At 56.5% G+C, this 17,169-nt stretch overlaps 1 protein-coding gene across 5 annotated transcripts in view; it reads left to right on the forward strand.

The window, feature by feature from the left end:
- The window catches only part of FARP1 (FERM, ARH/RhoGEF and pleckstrin domain protein 1), a 271,923-nt gene extending 256,932 nt beyond the window's left edge, over positions 1-14,991 (forward strand). For all 5 annotated transcript variants that reach the window (XM_047720272.1, XM_047720273.1, XM_047720271.1 and 2 more), the window contains 9 exons: positions 528-658; positions 5,509-5,577; positions 5,776-5,865; positions 6,352-6,434; positions 6,511-6,623; positions 7,749-7,915; positions 11,458-11,565; positions 11,935-12,086; positions 13,545-14,991. In XM_047720272.1, the coding sequence (XP_047576228.1) occupies positions 528-658; positions 5,509-5,577; positions 5,776-5,865; positions 6,352-6,434; positions 6,511-6,623; positions 7,749-7,915; positions 11,458-11,565; positions 11,935-12,086; positions 13,545-13,626 (995 nt within the window). In that variant the 3' untranslated portion in view covers positions 13,627-14,991. The remainder of the gene's footprint in view (positions 1-527; positions 659-5,508; positions 5,578-5,775; positions 5,866-6,351; positions 6,435-6,510; positions 6,624-7,748; positions 7,916-11,457; positions 11,566-11,934; positions 12,087-13,544) is intronic.
- Positions 14,992-17,169: the final 2,178 nt, after the last annotated feature.

Below are 17,169 nucleotides of genomic sequence, written 5' to 3' on the forward strand. Positions count from 1 at the left end.
TCTTGGTAAACGGTATAATTGGTGCAGAAGGAAGAACTGGGGCCGGGGAGGGGGGGTGCTGGATGTCAGGTGCCCCAGAGTGTCACACTATCAGTAGGGTCCCTCCTTTGCCCCAGATTTTCTGTGGCCTCCCTATGCTCTGTTCTTTCCGGGTAACAGGAGGCGGGTAAAAACCTCTGCCCCAGGGAGAAATTCCAGGTCTCCTCCTGCTTCTTCCCTTTCCGTTTGCCTCTCTGTGCCAAGTGATTCCGACAGGAGGACAGCCGTCCACCACGTAGCTACAAAGGGATCTTTTACATTTCTAGAATGCATTTGGGAAACTCCAGTAAAGCAAATAAATACATAATGCCATTTTTTTTATTTGTGAAAAATTTGTATTAGGAATAGCAGTGTTTCCCCCAAGGACGACGGCTTCTAATTTAGTTCAGCTACTGGGGGATGTGACCCAGAGGGCTGATACTGGGGTGTGGCGGGGGGGGGACCCCGGTCTGCCGCTCATGCCGCCGTGTCTGTGTTCGCTTTGTTAGCTGCTCTGGCAGAGATCACTGAGCTGGTAGTCCAGCTTCACGGTACGATGATCAAGATGGAGAACTTCCAGAAGCTGCACGAACTCAAGAAGGACTTGATCGGCATCGACAATCTCGTGATTCCAGGAAGGGTAAGCAGCTGCTGGAACCAAGCCAGCAAGGCAGTGTTTCAATGACTTACATTTGAACCTTTTGAATCTGGACTCTGGTTTAAGAACCCCTCCTCCTGAGTGAAGTGGCTTCCTTCCAGCTACAACGCAACTGGGAAGGTGCCTTGACCATGACAGAATCACTAGAAAATTCTGTGTCAGAAGGAGATAAGCAAGCCTTTGACCACCTGGTCTGCTATTTCTCCTTACCTGTTGATTGGCTAATTTTCTTTCTTCCTACCATATCTGGAGAGGAATTGAGATAGCTTATTTTAGTTTTTAAAAGTTAGGGAAATGGAAATGGAAGCCAAGCGAAAACAAAGACAAACAAACAAACAGTGGGGCAAAATGGTGATACAGAGACGCAGGAAAATTAGCACCGAAAGCACGTAAATTCCTGTGTGAGGATGAAAAGGATTTTTAAGAGATGCAGTTTTCTGTGCATAACATAATTTTAACTTAGAATTAAAATAAGGTTTTAGGCAGAACATGGCTCTAGGAGAGATTCGCGTTCACTTGAGCTGTTAACCTTCCCCCGGCCTCGCAGGGAAGCAGGGCCTCGCTGCACACACGCGCACACACCCCTTCCAGGCCAAGGGGACATGAAGACACACGGAACCTGCCTGCTTCTGATTCTTTTCCTAAGAAGCCATCATTGCCCAGGGATCAAAAAATATTAGGCGGTATATCCACTCTGTCTATGGGATCGTTATCCCTAGAGCTGCCCCGTTTCAAGGTATACATGACCTGGGGCTCCAGAGAGAATTTTGGTGCCTTTGATCTGTTGCACATCTGCCTTTTTTTTTTTTTTTTTTTTTTTTAAGATTTATTAGAGAGAGAGAATGCACATGCACACGTGAGCAGTGGGCAGGGGCAGAGGGAGACAGAGTCTCCAGCAGATTCCCCACGGAGCACAGAGCCCCATGCAGGGCTCGATCTTACGACCCTGAGATCATGACCTGAGCCGCCCACCCCCATATCTGCTGCTCCTCGGACAGGTGCTCTGTCCAGTATGCCAGGCAGCTGCCCCGGAAACTTGAAGTCTGTAATGTGGGGAAGTCTAGGGAACCTGCACGTGTGTTTGGGTCTCTGACAGGAGAGCCCAGTTACAAAACTGTTGGGAACACTGGTCATGAGAGATGGTCAGAAGAGGTGTACGTGGGGCGTGACGGGTGGAAACGAAAGCCGGGGCTTGCTTCAGCTCTGCCAGGGAGAACATTCTAGTGGGCTTCACGTAAGAAGCACATTTACCCAGCCACAAGGAAGCCGTGCCATTACTGAGATTGTCTCTTAACTTTGGATGTTGTAGAATACGTAGCCTATTATGCTACCTGGTGAACAACTCCACCTATAAAGAATTTTTTGGCCTCGCGTTGTACTCCCTGCTCCGTGGGGAGTCCGCTTCTCCTTCTACCCTCCTCCCACACACACCCTGCTTGTGCTCACTCTCAAATAAATAAAATCTTTTAAAAAAAAAATTTTTTTTTTTTTTTTTTTGAGGCAAGGCCCCCACTGGTACCATATAAAGAGGAGCAGATTAGAGCAGGAAGTCGCAGGCTCAGGTCCTAGCTCCGCCAGACCTCGGTGTTTCAACCAACCAGAATGTTCCTTCCTTTCTGTGGTATGGGCATCCTATGCTCTCCCTTATAGGCCATGAGGATCAAATGAGATTTAATGTGTAAAAATAGCAGATGTGACTTTCTCCTTCCCCCACCTATAGTTACTTGAAGAGATTAAGTGTTACATCGTGGAGGAAGGCCTGTGGCTAAGTACAGGTTCTGTTACTGATCCCGGACAGGTTTCTAAGTCACTTTGCTCCTCGGTTTTTTTCTCTGAAAAATGGGACAACATTGAACTTGAGGCTCCCCTACGGTGCTAGTATAAGGCCCCTACAGTGTGCTCAGGATTATTTAAAAAGGGGAAGTTGGAGCTGGGGAGCTGGTGACCGACTGCCTTATATCCATGTCCGTGTGTTCATCAGCTAGCCTCAGGTCAACCCTGAATGAATTGGAGAGGAAGGAATCACAGGCCCTCCGGGGAACAAATAACCCCCCATGGGTGGGAGGAAAGCTCTGATTTGTCTCTTTTAAAAATTGAGATTTAAAGGGGAGACGCCCCCCTCCGCTACTGCAGCGTGAGTCCTGGCAGGGCCGAATCCGCTCACTTTCCTGCTGGGGTCAGTCTGCGATGGTATCACATCCAGAAGGGTGGGACTTCCCCTCCTCACCCAGCCCCACCCCAGGCGTACTTTGGCCCGAGTCAGCCCCCCTGAAGGTGTTTATCCTAAGAACTGTGTGCCTGAGGGAGAGCTTGCCTGGGCCAGCCTTCCGGTTAGAGGAGCGCAGTCAGAAAGGAAGCAGGCGCTGGCAGCAGGTGAGGTCCGTTTGGTTAAAACTCAAAGGTGTGGACTGGATTTCCCTCTGGAGGGAAACAGCTTGCTTTCGAGGATATTTGGGGCCATCCTCCCACGTCCTTCTGTGGTTTAAAAAGAAAAATTTTAGACACGGGACATTTTCCATTCCCTGCGTCGGACCTTGATATCTGAGTCCACAGCCCTTCTCCCTACCACTGGAGCACCCCCCACCCAGGAACACAGACGGGGCTCCCTTGTCTTCCTGCAGCAAGTGTCCCAGGGCACCTCGTCTCCTGCAGAGAAAACAGTCAAGCTCCTTCAGATCTGTTAGAAAATGCACTTGTTCCAGCAGGTTTGAGTCCCGATCCCATCCTCGGCTGCCTGGCAGTGGTGTCCCCCCAGACAGCATTTCCTCGGATCGCATTGTTGATGTCTGATAGCATCCATCCCAGGTTCCTGCAAGGATTTATGATGTGTTCCTTTGTTGGTCCCCAAAACACGTATATTGGTGAAACTGCCGGCAGACACGGTCTTTGATCCATATTTCATTAAAAAAGCAGAGTAGAGTCAGGCTGTGCCAAAGTCTATAGAATCAAAATGAGTTGGCTGAGGCCCTGGCTCGGTAGCTGCTCTGAGCACGGAAAAATCTGGTGGCAGGCGTTCTAGAAGTCTGTTGATAACGTAGCAAACTATTCTGACATGTCCTGGCTGAAAACAGCTTTTCCGTAGAGGTCATGGACCTCTAGAGGCTGAAAACAGCTTTTCCGTAGAGGTCATGACTTATTGTGAGTCAGGAACTGGGCCGGGGTCAGCCAGGTGATTCTTCTGCTCCCTGTGCACTGACAGGGGTCCCAGACGGGCTGGCCTGGCCTGGAGGGTCAGAGGCTGACACCTGTCGGGAACATCTGGATGGAGGCTCAGCTGGGACTGACTATGGAGCCCATGAGAAGCCCGACTAGCCCTCGGTTCAGGCTGGTCTTAATGCTGTGTGCCACTCAGGGTCCCATGAGCAAGTGTTCCCAGGGACAAAGCAGAGGCTACGTGTGGTCTTATGACCTCATCCTGGAAGTCACATAGTGGCAGGTCCACACGCTGTTGGTCAAATCAGTCACCAGCCCACCCATACTGAAGGGAAGCAGAGCCCCCACCTCCACAGGAGGAATGTGAAAAACATCAATGAACTTGCAGCCCTGGGTTAGAAGTAGCACGGTGGAGAACAGTTTAGTGGCTCCTTAATAAGTTAACATAGAATTTCCATAGGACCCAGCAATTCCACTCCTTAGTATATAGCCAGAAGAATTGAAAACAGGTATTCCAACAACAACAACAAAAATTTTTTTAAGCATTTTATTTATTTATGTTTGAGAGAGAAAGAGGGAGAGCATGAGCAGAGGGGAGAGGCAGAGGGAGAAGCAAGCTTCGCACTGAGCAGGGAGCCTGATGCGGGGCTTGATCCCAGGATCCTGAGATCATGACCTGAGCTGAAGGCAGACGCTTACCCAGGCGCCCCCTCAAACAAAACCTTGAATGTGAATGTCCATAACAACACTGTCGTAGCCAAAAAACTCCAAGTGTCCATCCCAGGGTTGAGTAGATGAACAGTGTGATGTGTCCATACAAGGAAATCGGCACGGGAAGGAGGGGAGCTCTGATATGTACCCCCATGTGCATGAAACTTGCAAACACGCCGAGGGGAAGAAGGCGCACAACAAAACTTCATATATGACAAGATTGAATTTATAGGAAATATCCAGAATGGGCAAATCCATTAAAAAAAAAAAAATTGGTGGGAGCCAGGTGCTAGGGAAAGGCAGGAGTGGGGAGTGACTGCCTGAGGGCCACCGGGTTTCCTTTTGGGTGATGAAAATGTCCAGACCTGGAGAGTAGCAATGCGTACACTTTCTGAATGCACTAAAGGTCACAAACGGTCATTTTTATGTGTATTTTACAATAAAAAAAAAATTTCTGGGGCTTAGGGTTTTTTTTTTTTTTAAATTTTTGAAGTGCCCCCAAATGACCTGGGCCCTCCGTTGTTTATTAATCTGGGAGGAGGAATTCCTTGGACACGTTTGCTTCTGGCTGTTTTATCCTAGAGCAGTTACTGGTTTCCAGGAACCAGAGCTGTGAGTCACGGAGCGATCCTGGGTTCAGAGTAACTCCCTTCTGGCTTCTCTGTCTTCCCAGCGCCCTGACACCAGCCCCCCAACCATGCATGTGGCGGGAGACCCTGCCACCCCCCACCTTCCACTGCCCCCCCCACCGCAGCACTGGCCATGGAGCCACACTGTCGTGGCCTCTGAGCGCTGGTTTCTCTGCATGGAGCCCATCGGAGCGCCCACCTCGTGGGTTCCTGGGAGGGACAGCGGCACTCAGTGAACGGTAACTAGGATCACTGTGGTTCTCACTGGAACCGGAGCGTGGCATGAGGACGAGGACTCGCGCGCTCCCTCCCAACCCCCGGGCTCTGTTTGCTCCGCAGGAGTTCATCCGCCTGGGCAGCCTCAGCAAGCTCTCCGGCAAGGGACTCCAGCAGCGCATGTTTTTCCTGGTAAGTGCCGAGAGCCATCAGTCTTCAGGGTGATGGGGGGCCCCACGGGAGTCATGGGCCGGGCCTGGGCCACCGGGGAGGCAGGAGGAGCAGCTGCGGTTGGGGAGCTGCCCTGCGAGATTCTGAAGACACAGTCTGTGCACCTGCGGGTTCAGGGGAGCCCGTCCGTCTCAGCCGCACTTGTCCTTGCTCCTCTAGTTCAACGACGTCTTGCTGTACACGAGCAGGGGGCTGACGGCCTCGAATCAGTTTAAAGTCCACGGACAGCTCCCGCTGTACGGCATGACCGTGAGTATGCGCCATGGGCATGCGATCCTGGCCCCTCCGGTGCGCTGCCTGCAGGGGGCAGGCCGAGCTTGAGGAAAGGGGAGGCCGCTACCTGAAGAAGGGGAGGGAGGGGCGGAACTAGGCCCCTTGGCCCTGTTCGGGCTCCCTAAGAGGGGCTCGGGACATGGCTCCTCCTGCATGTGAGATGTCCGGGCAACCTCCTTCTAGAATCAAGTGAGGAAGCGAGCTGTCGTGGCCATGAGGTAGGCCTGGGCCCGGGGCCCCCAAAAGAACATTCTCACCAGCCCCTAGAGCAGTGGAGCCCACCCCTCGAGCGGGGGCCACCTGGCTGCCACCGGGTAGAGGGAAGTTTATGGGCACTGCCAAAAAAGCAATTCCACGCCTCTGTGGTTCCTTTGAGCCATAGCCAGTTCGGGGAACATTTGAAAATGCACCGCGTGTCCCACTTGCCTCTTGGCAGTAACACGATGCACACTCGTCCCACAGATCGAGGAAAGCGAGGACGAGTGGGGTGTGCCCCACTGCCTAACCCTCCGGGGCCAGCGGCAGTCCGTCGTCGTGGCGGCCAGGTAAGGCGGACACCCGACCCCTCCCGTCGGCCCCTTTCCCTGCCGGACTCTGAAAACCTGCCGTCCGCCTCTTCAGCTCCAGGTCCGAGATGGAAAAGTGGGTTGAGGACATCCAGATGGCCATTGATTTGGCAGAGAAAAGCAGCGGCCCCACTCCTGAGTTCCTGGCCAGCAGCCCCCCTGACAACAGTAAGTGTGGGCGGGGGTGGGGGGTCTCCTAGTGCTCCACGGCACGGGCACACCACCTCCAGGAGCTGCCCGTGGAGGGGGCCCAGCCCCGGCTCACGGAGCGGGGACAGCCTGTTCCATTCCCGGCGGCCCCCATCTCTGTGACAGACACTTGTGTTTAGTCTTTTTTATTCCTAGTTTTTATGGACATATGTACAAAATCATGTAATTAAAGTTTATAGGACAGAAAACAAAGAAGGCCCTCTGACCCAAGTACTTCCATATAGCTGCTGGTACCGATTTGACACATCTTACTTCTTCCCTGTACGTTTTCTTTCCAGTTTTATTTAAATTCCAGTTAGTGAACGTACTGTGCAATATTGGCTTCCGGAGCAGAATTCGGTGGTTCATGAGTTGCACAGAACACGCGGTGCGCATCATGAGCGCCCTCCCGGGTGCCCATTCCCCATCCAGCCCATCCCGCCACCCACCTCCCTCCGGCCACCCTCAGTCTGTCGTCTGTAGTTGAGTCTCTTGTGGTTTGTCTCCCGCTTTCTCCCCCTCCCCTATGTTCATGTTTTGTTTCTTGAGTGAAATCATACGGTGTTTGTCCTCTGACTTCTTTCCCTTCGCACAGTGTCCCCTAGGTTCATCCACGTCCTTGCCAATGGCAAGCTCTCACCTTTGTGATGGCCGCGTAATATTCCGGTGGCTAGATCGCCATCTCTTCTTCAACCATTCACGGGTCAATAGACATCTGGGCTCTTTCTGTAGTTTGGCTGTCGTTGATAGACATTTGTGTTTCATAACCCTAAAAATCAAGGAACTTCCACTCGCTCAAACACCCCTTAGAACAGTGCTACCGCCGGCAGTAGGGAGAGGACCCGAGGCCATCTGACTGGGCAAACACCCCAGGCCTCAGTGCCCAGGTGTGTTCGGGGCCCCCTGGCAGAGGGGCTGACGGGGTGGGACCTGGACGAGGAGATGGCTGCTAGTGTGACCTCCTGCTCGGGGCGGGGTGCAGGAGGCTCCCCAGCTGAATGCCCTCGGCCGTCCTGTCCCATCCGGCACCCGGGAGGGTCTGGGACGGGGTCCTTCTCCTGGCCGGCAGAGATCCGAAGCATGGCCATTTGTCACACCGCTCAGAGTCCCCGGACGAGGCCACGGTGGCAGACCAGGAGTCGGAGGACGACCTGAGCGCCTCGCGCACGTCGCTGGAGCGCCAGGCCCCGCCCCGCGGCAACACGACGGTACACGTGTGCTGGCATCGCAACACCAGCGTCTCCATGGTGGACTTCAGCGTCGCCGTGGAGGTGTGAACCACAACCTGGTGTTCTCCGGGCCCCCGAAGCCGTGATCGTCCCCCTCCCGGAGCTGGTCACTGGTGTTCAGGGAGGTGGGGGAGGGGGACACGGCGGGGCCGGGTCGGACCACGGAGCCGTGTTGGCTTCAGCTGCCCCCGCCCCCGCTGCCGGGCTGCCATGAGCAGAGGCGCTGGGTTACCTTCTTCACACCTGAAAACCTCGGAGTTCTGAGACGGGCCTGGCCCAGGACGTGTCACGGGAGACCCCGAGCCAGGGACAGCAGGGGGCCCGCCAGTGGTGTTGGGGACAGTCCCTAGGGACTGTCTGCAATCATTCTCTGGGGATGACCGTCAGGGTTCCACGCTGCTTTTCCGGAGTCTCCCTGCGAGGGGGGCCGAAAGCCCGCCCCTGTTTCTGAAAGCGTCCTTGGGAGCACCCGTGTGAGGGGCAGGCCCTGGGCCCCAGGTGCGCCACCCGGGGCTCCCCCAGTGTCCCCTGGCACCAGGCCTTCCTGGGGCTGCCAGTGAACGGCCCCTCGGCTCCAACCCCAAGGGGATGGACGGACTCTGTCCTTCTGCCCAGCTCGCTGTACTCAGCGTCCTGCCTCCCTTCACACGTTGGAACTAGAGCTTCTCCCACGCACGGGGGTTGGGGGCAGGTGAGGAATGTCAGGGGATTTGGGAACTTGGCAGGACTGAAACCCCCTTTGCCAGCCTGGAAGCGTGCAGGCCACTCTAGAACGCAGCGACCCCCACGTCAGGTAGGTCCTGGGGGCCGGGCACTGTAAGGCCAGCTCCTCTGGGGCGACAGGCCCGCCCAGCGGCCTACACGGTCAGGTGTGTGTACTGAGCGGGTCAGCAAACCTGCCCCCAGGCCAGATCCAGGCCCGCCTTGGTCGGTCCCAGCCCATGAACTAAGAACGGGGTTTGACGTTATCTGGCGACGACAATCTGACTTGGCCACTTGGCCTGATGAGCTCAGACTGCAGACTGTCCGGCCCTTCAGGGAAGTCCACTGGCCCCCCCGAGAGGTGACTGCAAGCCCCGCGGTGTGTGGGTTTAAGATAGCAATAATGTAGGTGAACTCGGTGTGGAATTGGCTCGTGCCCCCGGCCCCGCTGCTGCTGAGGACCCCCACCCCCGCAATGGACCCTCTTCCCCTCGCATCTCCTGCAGGACCCCCACGGGTGGAGAGGAGTACGGGGGATAGCTGGGGAAGCGTAAAGATGGGCTGGGCCGGACCCGAACGTGGTAGGGAAGCCAAGAGCATGGAGGAGGGGGGCGGTACACATTAGACGTAGGAGTCCGGTGCTGGGAAGCCATGGAGCACTGTCGTGTTTTAGATCAGAGTTGCAGGCGCTAGAGGCCTGGGGAGAGGCGGGCAGGGACCAGGAGGGAAGGGAAAGCACAGAGAGGGAGAATCGGGGCAGGGGGAGGGTTCTGGCTCTCCTGGCTGCCGTAACACGTTCCCCCACAACTGGTTCACAGCAGAGCCGCTTACCTCGCCGGGCTGCTGGGAGCTGAGGAAGGGCCCCGCCATGCCTCACCCCCAGCTTCTGGTATTTGCCATCATCCTTGGTGTCTCTTGGCTTACAGACGCATCACCCCAGTCTCGGTCTCCGTCCCATGGGGAGGGGTCCCTGTGTCTGTGTTCAGGTGTCGTGAGGACACTGGGTACTGCCTTAGGGCCACCCTACTCCAGTAGGACCCATCCGAACTCTGACGCCCCTGGAGACCCTAGTTCCAAATAAGGCCCCCATTGGAATGGAACAGAACTTTGCGGGGGGCAGGGGGGATGCAACGCGATCCAGAGTAAAGACTGAGCAGCAGCGTGTGCCAGGACGAGGGCAGAGCACAGAGGCCTTCCCTCCGCTGGGGAGTCCAGGAGCAGAGGCTGCTGGGAGGCGAGGGAGGCGACGGGGCAGCAGCTGACCGGGGGGGGGGGGGGGGGTCAAGGATGTGACCCACCCAGTAAACGTGGCCGAGGAGAACTGGTCTGGGCGGACATCTCCTGAGTCATCTGCCTGCAGGCTTCAGCCTCTCGAGAACAGAGGTAGAAGGGCTTCAGGGCCATGTGACCTGAGACAGGGACAGAAGTGTAGCTGAGTAAAGCCGGAGTGGGGGGTTTGCGTGCAGCTGGTGACCCCAGCGGCCACTGAGACAGTGGGGGGCAGGGAAAGAGAACTCTGTTCAGAGGGTTGGAACATGGCATGTTCCAGAAAGGACAGACGGTGGTGGTGGCGGTTAGAGCCTTCCCACGCGCCTGCCTGGACTTGGGTCACGGTGGGCCGCAGCACGCTGTGGGGCCGGCAGCAAGAGGAGGCCCTTCTGGGCTCCAGCGGGGGGTGTGGGTTCGGTAGGAGAGGGCTCCCCTCCTTGCCTTGGGTGTGACTCGCTCCGTGTGAGGCTCCCCCAGTCCTGCCTGCTGCCATCACCTGCTTGGCACTCCGAGCACCCCATTTTCTCCTGTTCGCCCGTGGGTGAGTGGCAGGCAGGGTGATGTTGCTGGGGGGGGGTGTTCTGCCTGGAACTCCTGCTGTGGGTGGGAACCCACCTGTCTGTGGGTCTGTCTACCTCCGCTGCTCTTTCCACCTGAGGCGCCGTTTGCTTCCGGTAGCCTCTGTCCCCCCATCAGGCGGTGAGCGACTCCAGGCAGAGACACTTAAAATTCTTTAAGGTCCCTGGGCCAGGAGGCAAGAGAAAGAAGTTTGCGTACCTTAAAAATGTGTGTTGGAAGAATAAAGTAGACTCAGGTGTATTTTTCTTTTTTTTTTAGTAATTTGCCATTTGACCCCCAGGTTGGGAATCTGTCCCCAGCATCCATTTCCTGCCTCCTTCGGTCTCCAGGGTACTGAGAGACCGGCTGGTCAGGGCTGTGGACAGGCGGTCTCATGGTCTCGTCCCCGCCCCTGGTGTGGGGGGTCAGGGTGTGCAGCCTGTGCTCCAGGTGTCCCCCACCGGGCCTCCGAGCTGGGGAGCTCAAGCAGGACGCCTGGGGAAGGCCAGTGTGGACCGGGGATGACTCTTCATTGAGGGGAGTCACATGTGCAGGGCCCAGGCTGGACGCCTGCTACGGCAGGCCGGCGTTCCGGCCACGGCCACTAGGTGGCGCGCAGCACCCAACAGCGTGTTGTTCTGGGGCGATGGGGCCTTTCCTGTGCTATCATTCGGGGGTCTGAAGTCGGAAATCAGGGAGCACCAAGCTCCCCCCGCACCCTGTAGGGAGGGTCCCTGGGTGAGAAGCAGCACTTCAGGAACTCTCCATCTCCCCGGGACAGCAGGCACAGCGGAGGAAGCGTGATGTGCTCCTACCTTCCACCTGGGGTACAGAGGTCACCGTGGGGTGGGGGGGGAGGCAGGAGGGTGTAAATTACCTGTCATTTAGGTGGGTGACAGCAGCTCAATCAGGCTCAGACTCTGCACCCACAGGGAGCACCGGCCCTCTCCCTAATTAGGGCAGATGCAGGAAACCTCACCCGGAGGCCCCGGGGACTGTGTCGTGTGTGTCCCCCACCCCACACTGTGTTCCTGACAGGCGTGCTTGTCTTTCAGAATCAGCTGTCTGGGAATCTGCTGAGGAAATTCAAGAACAGCAACGGGTGGCAGAAGCTGTGGGTGGTGTTCACGAACTTCTGCCTGTTCTTCTACAAGTCTCACCAGGTAAGTAAGTACCACAGCGGCGCAGGTGGCCATAAGGGGGCAGGGTTTGGAGGGGAGGCGGTGCGGAGACAGGCTCACTCTGGAAGGATAAAGGACCCGAGCACTCCAGCCACCCAGGCCCGTGAAAGGCCACATCCCCGAGACCCTCGTTTCCCAGTGAAGGCGGATGCTGTCCGCGTGCAGGAGGCGGCACCATGGCCTGGGAAAGGGCCACCGGGCTGGTGGCTGAACGCGGGAGAGGGGAGGACTTCACTGAAGGCCGAGGGCCAGTCTGGGCCTCCCTGGCTGGCCTGTGGGGCAAGAGGCTGCAGCTAGGCCCCAGGGCCCGGGGCCGCCTCTCCAAAGCCCCCCGCTGTTGCCTCCGCCCAGGACAATCACCCCCTCGCCAGCCTGCCTCTGCTCGGCTACTCACTCACCATCCCCTCAGAGTCGGAGGACATCCACAAAGACTACGTGTTCAAGCTGCATTTCAAGTCCCACGTGTACTACTTCAGGGCTGAAAGCGAATACACATTCGAAAGGTAATGATCCCCTCCCTTCTCCCAAGCGAGCCCAGTGGACGAGGCTCTTCTGGGGGCAGCTACTCACTGCCCACTGTGGGCCTGGGCATTTGCTCACTTCCAAAATGTCCTTGACCTTTGGGGGAGCGGGGTGAGAAGGATGGTCCCTTGGCCTGCCACCCGTATCCACCTCTGTTCTCGAAGAAGCAAGTGAAACTCCGACTTCCCTGGTTAAGTGTCAGCCCCTAACCTGTACAGTGTCGAATTAATGCTCCCCAGGGCGCCCTTTTTTAAATCTCTAACATGTGTTTTAGCGTCTAGAGTATTTAGTCGGAGTCTGCCCGATTTTGCTGGGGCTGGAGAGCACCCGAGGAAGGGAGCAAATCCTCGTGCTTCTGAGGGTCACCTTTTTAGTAAGACTTCCTGTGGGCTAGAATGAGGCCCAGGAGCCGTCATTTTCAAAGTAAGATGGAAAGACCCAAACTATCACATTTTACCGATTTCAGACCGTTCCTGAAATTTCAAGTAGAAATTCTGGGCCCCAGGGAACTGGATCCTGTATTAACTAGCTTGGGGGGGGGGGGGGTCCGCAGGCCCCGGAGCAGACAGGGCCAGGGGTCCCCAGCCCTCCTGGCCGTGCTGAGAGGACGAGAGTGTGTGTTCCTTCGCTACCCCCTGATCCCATGAGCCTGCAGGGTAGAACCTGGACCCAGTCGTTGGGAAGGGTAGTTACAGGGCAACACACCGTAGGGGGGGAAACCAAGGCTCAGGCCTCCCCTCCAGCACTCCCTAGTACACTGCTTGGACAAAGTGGGCCCAGGGGACAGACTTCCCAAATCTGAGCCCAGACTGGGAACCCTGGACCGGGTGGGGATCTTGTCACCATGGTAGCAAGGGCCATTGAGCCTTGTAGTGACAATATCCTAAAAAGACCAGTGATGAGAGAATTTCTACACAGCCTTACTACCCATTTCTCACCCTCGGCACTGAGGACACTGGAGACCATTTGGATCCCTGGAGGGGTGGGAAGCCCTGCCCCATGCGTTAGAGGATGGGGAGCAGCACCCTGGTCCCGATCTCTAGAGGCCATTTGGCGCCCCCTCATTGTGACACCCCAGAACGCCTCCAGACCTTGTCCAGCAGAGATGGGGAGGCAGCAGGAGCGCACAGAGCGCGCCAGACCCCTCCATCTGGCTGCTCTACAAAGGGAGCGCCCCAGCCATGGTTCTCAAACTGTTCCTCTGGTACACCTCACGGAACCCTTATGCCTGGCTTTCGTGTACTTGGGTACCAAGAGTTCGTTCAAGAACCCTTTTGCTAAAATAGCACGTTACAAACCGGGCACCGGTCTGCCATGCTGTGTTTTTGTAAGTCATGAGGTTACGTGGAGTGTCGGGAAGCCGTTACAAGGAGAAAAAACACCCTTGCGCAGGTTCAGAGAAAATAGCCCTTGACCCTGCTTTCATTCTCTGGTCTCAGGTGGATGGAGGTGATCCGCAGCGCGACCAGCTCCACCTCGCACGCCCACGTCCTGAGCCACAGAGAGTCTCATGGGTACTGATGGCACGTCTGTCGCTGGGCTCGGCGGGGGCGGCTTCCCCGGGAGACACTGCCTGTCCTCTGTATTAACGAAGCCTAGTAAAATTAACACCTGTCTGGGAAACCGAAACCTGGTTTTACAGCAGCCCTCCTCTGTCTCCACAAAACCGTTTTTAACCTTGTCTTTCCAAGCTGTTCCGCGGTCATCTGAACGGAACAGGGCTCCCGCCGTGCCGGTCTTCCTCCGGGTGGTCTGTTCCCAGCTCACGCCAGTGTTAACCCCGTGTCCCTAACAGTGCCAAATGACCGTTCCTCCGCAGCTGCATCTTCGAGGCAGCACGACCCCATCCGTTCAACCAAAAGGGCAAGTGCTCTTTTTCTTTAAAAAAAAAAAAAAAAAAAAAAAAGTTTTCCAGTGTTTGTGATACACACGGCACAGTCTTAAGCAAATGAGATCATTTTCAGATTTCGTTTTTTCAATCTTTCTACTTTTATAATAATAAGTTAGGATTTACTTCTTTGATTAATGGAAGCAGTTCGCCGCACGCTACGTACTTTCCCCTTTGGGGTTTTATGCTCCAGCGAAATGCTATTCTTGGCACAAGGGGACCAAATTGTTTCCATGATTCCTCTTTACAAAACGTAGCGGTGTGGCCCAAATCCGGCACAAGGTCTGTGCGCTCGCTGTCCTAGGAGTGGTGTGTGCGATGGGAGGTCCTTTGCTGTGGTGTTTGCTGTCTCCCGAGCATGAGAACTTGTATGTCCGTGATCAGGGCCATTTGTGATATGTGACGGTTCCAGAGGGTCTCCATGATCTTGGAAGCCCCATGAACATGAGGGGCACGGCCCCTGGTGCTCACCCCCATAGCCTGCACCTGTGGCTGGGGACTGCACAGTTGGTAGTAGTATATATTGTGCCTGTCTTCAAGAACATTCTTTCCTCCGTTTATACTCTCCCTTCCCCCCCCCCCACCCAGGCATGGGGTATCCACAGTATGACCTTGCGTATCTGCAACAGTTGGACTACACAGGGAACCGGGCTCCGGGACCTACGGGGACCTGCGGGGCCCGCTAGTTGAAATCCGCTTGCCTGTTCTCTGCGGAGAGTGGGTGGCTGCTATTCCCTAGTTTTCTTAAACCCTTTCTGACCCAGTCCAGAGGGGGCGACCCATCTAGCCAGTGCCCATACCCCAGCCCCACTGGCTGGCGCAGCGGAGCCGGGGCTGGTGGGCGTGGAGGGAGCGGCGGCCCCCATGGACGAGGAGCTCGAGACGCGTTCATCACTTGCCTTACGCTGTGTACCAGATGGTTTGAAAGTACTAACAAAAGGGAATAAAAATACCTCACGCCACAATCCAGCACACTGACGTTTTAAGGCAAAACATCACCTACCTTGTCTGGTCTTTATTTTCATCCGATGCGGGCGGGTTGCAGGGACGGAGCGGCCCAGGAGTGGAGGTGGCTGGTCCTAGCGTAGTGGAGGGCGGGGACCTCGTGTGAGGCTGACGGCGTGAAACCAGGGAGGCAGAAGCTTGGCGGGGGCCTGTCCATGGTTAGAAACTGACTAAAACCCAAGAGATGAACACGAAGCCAGGGAGGGGGGCTACCTTCCACGTCCTTCGTGAAGAGGGGCTCCTGGAGACCAGCTACTCCTTCCAGATGGCTTCTCTCACACCCCAGCAGAAGGACCAACTCCCCAGGAGGGGGAACAGAGGTGCAACTGATGGGACAAAGGCAGTCTCAGGAAGATGCCCCCCCAACCCCAAGGGCACCAGTCACTGACTTCTACAGGCTAGGGGACGAAGGGGTCTAGTACAGTGTCTCAGAGAGTCCGAACCGGTTCGGTGCTGGTGTTGCCCTACTCATACCTCTGTGGGCCCCTGTGACTTCTAAGTGCAAATCTTGTGGGCACTGGAGACCACCCCTAAGCTTCCAGGAACCCGGGGAATTTCAGAGACACCCGGTGTCTCAGGTCACTCGGGCAACTCGAACATAAAGACCAGAAACGCATCTCACAGTTCTGGAGGCAGGAAGGTGCAAGACGGAGGCGCCGGCAGATCTGGTGTCCAGTGACAGCCTTCCCAGGTCACGGTCTGCTGTCCTCTCCTTGTGTCCTCACAGGGCCGAAGGGAGCAGGGTCTCGGGGGGCCCGTCTTAGAAAGTCACTAATCCCATCACGGGCCCTCGATCTCCTGACCTCATCACCTCCCAACACCATGCCACCGGGGGTTCGGATTTTAACATGCACAGTCCCCCTGCACAGAGTCCCCGTGCTCACGAACACACCACGCCGCACTCTCCCCATTTACCGCCGTATCTGATAGCAGAAATACGGAAGCCGCAGTTTTTTTAAGGAAACAGAAAAACACTCATGAATGGACCATGTTTTGCCAAAAGAATGGTACAAAACGCTACACGAAGAACTGCACTGGACGCAAGACTAACTCGACTAGCAAACCGCTGGGTTCAGAAGGCGTGTGGCCTGTGGTTACATCACGACAGTCACGAGGCCAGCTCTGAGGTGCCGAGGCCCCCGAACCCCCGTGGTGGCCACTCGCGTGTGCAGCCAGCCAGGACCCACGACAGAATAGCTAGAAGGCAGGAAAACCCACAGCCCACTGCCTCCTGTCCTGCCAGGCAGTGGCTGTGCTCGCCGGAAGCCTCTCCCAGGCCGGGGACAATCTGCGCAGTGGAGCTGGGGGCCGGGGTGGGGGGCGTCTGGGCATCAGGGAGCCTCCAGGTGCTAGCCTCGTGGGTCTGGCTGCGCGGCAGTGGGGTTTCTGCCCCAGGTTCCGCTGGAGCCCCCCACGGGCGGGGCCTGCCGCCACCAGCCTCCCCGGCTCGCGGAGCAGCCCGTGGAAGGGTACGCGGCCCGCGGGCCCCGAGAAGCCAACCGCGGCCTGCGTGGCCCAGTCCCGAGAGACTGGGGACAAGATCCCCTTGTCAAAGCTCCTCACAGCACTTCCTCCCCAGCAGGCCTCGTCGGTGGAAGGTGCTCAGGTAGGCTCGAGAACAATGACTTTCTCTCTCCCTGGGGGGGGGCGGCGCTGTCAACCGTCTGGGGGCTGCGGGCCTTGTGCCAACCGTGGGCCAATCCGCTCACCTGGAACCCAGTCTCCCCGCCAGCGTGACCGCTCCTCGCGGTGGAGACTGGCTTCAGCGTGTCGTCTCAAGGTCACTGTCCACGTGCAAAGGTGCGGGACCGTAAGCCAGTCTACACCGGCTGGCTGAAGAGCAGCGCGAGCCACCTCCGGAGAAAGCGGCGTCAGTCACTGCTTCACGGGACTGTCCCGCAGCGGACGCGCCTCGCACGGGGAGACCGGGCGCTGCCTTGCACGAACCACTCCTAGAGCACGGAACAGCCTCACGTCTTCTCGTGCAAGTTAACGTCCCTGCCGCCGCCCAACGCGCCAAGATAACGATCCGCGATGCAGTTCTATTTCCCCGAATCAAAACGTATCCCTTACAGAATTCAATCATTCATTCAGCTTCTGGTTAAAAAAAAAAAAAATTCATTGTAGGCTTTTAAACGCTACACTCCATGACCAAACCCAGACAGCACACA

The sequence above is a fragment of the Lutra lutra genome, chromosome 3 (assembly GCF_902655055.1).
Source record: "Lutra lutra chromosome 3, mLutLut1.2, whole genome shotgun sequence".
In the NCBI taxonomy this organism is placed as follows: Eukaryota; Metazoa; Chordata; class Mammalia; order Carnivora; family Mustelidae; genus Lutra; species Lutra lutra.